The sequence below is a fragment of the Sorex araneus genome, chromosome 4 (genome assembly GCF_027595985.1).
Source record: "Sorex araneus isolate mSorAra2 chromosome 4, mSorAra2.pri, whole genome shotgun sequence".
NCBI lineage: Eukaryota > Metazoa > Chordata > Mammalia > Eulipotyphla > Soricidae > Sorex > Sorex araneus.
The window spans coordinates 195,192,327-195,196,357 of NC_073305.1; the positions used below are offsets into that span (position 1 = coordinate 195,192,327).

The 4,031-nt window shown below is 48.5% G+C and overlaps 1 protein-coding gene across 1 annotated transcript; it reads right to left on the bottom strand.

Annotated features, from left to right (window-relative positions):
• Positions 1-1,209: 1,209 nt before the first annotated feature.
• LOC129404399 (olfactory receptor 2AE1-like) lies at positions 1,210-2,151 on the bottom strand. Its single transcript, XM_055136778.1, has one exon. It carries the CDS (start codon positions 2,149-2,151, stop codon positions 1,210-1,212), a length of 942 nt encoding a protein of 313 aa, XP_054992753.1.
• Between the last annotated feature and the right edge of the window lie 1,880 nt (positions 2,152-4,031).

The window sequence follows — 4,031 nt, forward strand, 5'->3', positions numbered from 1 at the left end:
CATTATTATAATTTATCTTCCTTTCTTTTTACAGAACATCACTGCCTTCATATGTCTTCTTTCAGATATATTTTGAGGGGTCAGAATGATAGTACAGTGGGTAGTGCCGCATGCAGCTGACTCAGGTTCAATTCCTGGCATCCCATATGGTCCCCCAAACACTGCCAGGAGTAATACTGAGTGCAGAGCCAGGAGAAACTGTTGGGCAATTCCAGGTGTATCCCAAAAAGAAAATAAAGTTTTTTAATTTTTATCAAATACATTTGAATCTCTGAGACTTATTGAAGCATACTTGCTATAAACTGTTTCCAAAAAGAACCCAACATTGAGAACTTATTGATGCTGTGGTAGTTGAAGGTATGTGAAGCTTAGAAAGTAACAAGGTAAAGGATGACCTTGTTAAGAGACCCAAGGGAGGGAGTAGTGATCTGTGAGGCAGAAAGTGGTCTTTACTAAGACAGTGGTATGCCAGAGCCTTCACTGTAGAATCTCAATCCTAGACCTGTAAAAAATTCAAAGTCTGGTATTTTGTTCTGTAATGTGTATGGACTGGCAGAATCTCAGAGGAACCTCACCCATGAAGGAACAGACAGCAGAACCCAGGAATGCGGGACCCATGGCTGAGATAGTCAGCCTGCTCAGATCAGGACAGCCTCCTCCACCCAGATCCCCAGTTTTCCAGTAGGGTTGCAGTCACACCCACAAACTGCCCCCGGTGCCATGTCAATGGCCAAGATCCAGAGACTATAAAACAAAGCTCCTGGAAGAGAGCAACGCAATTTTTCCTGGAGCTAATTAACTACCCAGGATATCCCACCCACACAGCAGAACCTGGCAAGCTACCCATGTCATGTTTGGTATTTGATATGCCAAAAGCAGTAACAATAATGGGCTTCATTCCCTGACCCTAAAGGATGCGACGGGGACGAATAAAGACATTACTGGCGCCTGCTCAAGCAAATCAATAAATAACGGGATGACAATGATGCAGTGATATATTTTGAGGGGTCAGTGATACAGTGAATGCATATGGACTAGGATTGCAATCTATGTTTTAGGTACCTGGTAGTAGGTGAGAGAACTGCAATTATGTGTTAATTACTTTCTACAATCAAATAGCGTCAGGACTCTGAACACCTAAAATTTCTTACAAGTTTACCCAAATCAACGGAATTACTGTAACCCATTATGCTCTTGTGCTTATGGCAACTACAGTGCAGTAATAGCGTCTCTCCTCAACACTTTTCTTAGAGCCTTGGCTACATCCTTATTGCGGAGAGTATAAATCAGAGGATTCAGGGTTGGGGTGATGATGCTATAGAACACAGAACCAACTTTGTCTTGCAGTGGAGTGCGCTGGGACCTGGGTCTCATATATGAGAAGATGCAGGCACCAAACCAGAGAGAAACCACAGTCAGGTGAGAGCTACAAGTGGCAAAGGCATTTCTCTTACTCCCAGCAGATCGCATCTGAATGACACTGTGGAGGATGAAGCCATAGGAGGTAGAGACCAAGAGGATGGGGAAGACTAGCATCAGAATGGTGCTGATGTAAATTGTCTTCTCATAAACAGTGATGTCTCCACAGATTGATTTCAGAACAGCTGGAAGCTCACAGTAGAAGTGGTGGATTGTTCGAGACTTACAGAAAGGGAAGTGCATCAAGATCATTGTGTGAATGATGGAGTTCGTGGATGCTGCCAGCCATGATGTGACAGCCATCATCAGAGCCACCCTCCTGCTCATGATAACAGCATAATGCAGTGGGTGACAGATGGCGACATAACGATCATAGGACATGAAAGTCAGGAGCACACACTCAGCCCCTCCCACTGCCAAGTAGAGGAAGTGCTGGGTAGCACAGCCCACGAAGGAGATGGACTTCCTGCCCAACAGGTAGTTGGTAGCCGTCTTAGGGATGGTGGTGGTGACGTGCATGAGGTCCATGAGGGAGAGCTGGCTGAGCAGGAAGTACATGGGGGTGTGCAGCCGACTGTCGGCACAGATGAGGAGGATGGTCAGGGAGTTGCCACTCACAGCAACAAGGTAAACCACCAGGGTCAAGGAGAAAAGAAAGACGTGGGTGAGAGAGTCATCAAAGAGCCCCTCGAGGATGAAGTCAGCCAGCGAGGACTGATTGCTCTGCCTCATCGCCTTTTCCAGTCCTGTGGACACAGGAAGCGAGCATGGATGAAAATGAGAAATCTGACAAGAAGCTTCTTGGACTTTAAAAATAAAATGTTGCACCAGACTGTGAGCCAGGCTGTTTCACTCAGGTGCCCCAGAGGAGGACAGGGGAGACTCCCCCCTCCCCAAGGGACCCAGGCCTAGCAGCCGAAAACCTCCAGAACCCAACCGCCACCCTGCTCATGGCCACTCTCCATTTGCTCCAGCTGAGCTTCACCCACGAGTGAATCCTCAGAAAACCCAGGTATGCAGGACTCTGACTGAGAACTCTGGGTTCAAAGGAACCAGGAACTGAGATCCTCTGCCTGTTTCCCCACTCCCCCACCCACTCTCACCACACCCCCCGTCACCCGTCTTCTGCAACTCAGCAGTCACGCCATAAGCCATACCTGGCTGGCACCAGATAACTTGTCATCGGCCACCATCCAGATCACATGTCCTTCTCTCCCGTAACAGAGCATAACATGATGCTCACCATAACCATACCGCCAGACCCCACACCAGGCTGTTTCACTCGAGACACCGCAGAGGGGGGTGGGTAGAACCCTCCCAACCCAAAGGGACCCAGCCAGGGCAGCTGAAAACCTCAAGAACCCAACCACTGCCCTGCTCAGAACCCCTTTCCACATGCTCAGGGTGAGCCTCACCCACAAGTGAATCTTTCCCTGGACTGTGTAGCAGCAAATGCAGCCGCACAACACCTCATAGGACACACTCTACCCATAGTCCAAGAGTGAAAATCATCTGCCACACAGGCAGGGGGGAAGTGGGACTGGGGCATTCTGGGGTTCTTGGTGGTGGAACATGTGCACTGGTGAAGGGATGGGTGTTTGATCATTGTATGACTGAAAATTGATCCTGAAAGCCCTGTAACTGTTCTCACGGTGATTCAATTTTTAAAAAATGCAATGAGGACGAGATAGGGCCATCCTCCGTGAGTTCAATGACTCCCATATTGGCTACTGGTCACCTGAAGTAGCCTTTTCTGAGACCCTGGGAAACGCCCCTCTCCAACCCGAGGTATCCCCACTTCCTGGGAGACTGGCAGGAAAGACACTGCCCACATAGGTATCGTTTACTCTGGTCCCCAGAGCAGCAGCAGCAACAAGGCAACACACAAAACTGTGTGATGCTCTTACAATCTGGACTGTGCTGTGTGACCTCCAGCGACACCCAGCAGGACAGATCAAGTAACTTATATTTACCCTTTCTAAGTAGGGACTTGGAGTCCTGCTTATCCTTCCTCTGCCTCTGAGTGAGTTTCTGCATCCCTCTCTATCCCTGCCGCCCCATCAGAGCTGGGGCTATGAGGGTCTCCAGGAACTTAAGGACTACATTGAAAGCCAGTTTAATCATCCAGAGGAGCAGTCAAAGATGAGGCCAGAACGACAATACAGCAGCTAGGGCATTTGCCTTGCACACAGCCAACCTGAGTTTAATCCACAGCACCCCACATGGTCTCCTGAACCCTGCCATGAGTTATCCCTGAGCACAGAACCAGAAGTAAACCCTGAGCACTGACAGCTGTGGCCAAAATCAAAAAAGAAAACCTGTTGTGGATTTGCTGAGTCAAGATCACTTACAGCATCCTCTCCTTGGATTTATCTCTCCATCCTGATTGACTGAAACTAGAATTTGATGAGTGTTGGTGTTCTTGGTCCCTTCCTGGTTGCAAGGATGTATACTCAGCAGAAATCACACCTCTGGCGTGACTTGAGCTAATTGTCAGAGAAGAAGAGGGGCATGTGTGCGACATGAAATAGCCACTAATACAAGGGAACGATGATGAAAGCTGAGGCAAACTGAAGCTCTAGGGATTTCAACCCAGGGGACCCATCCTGCAT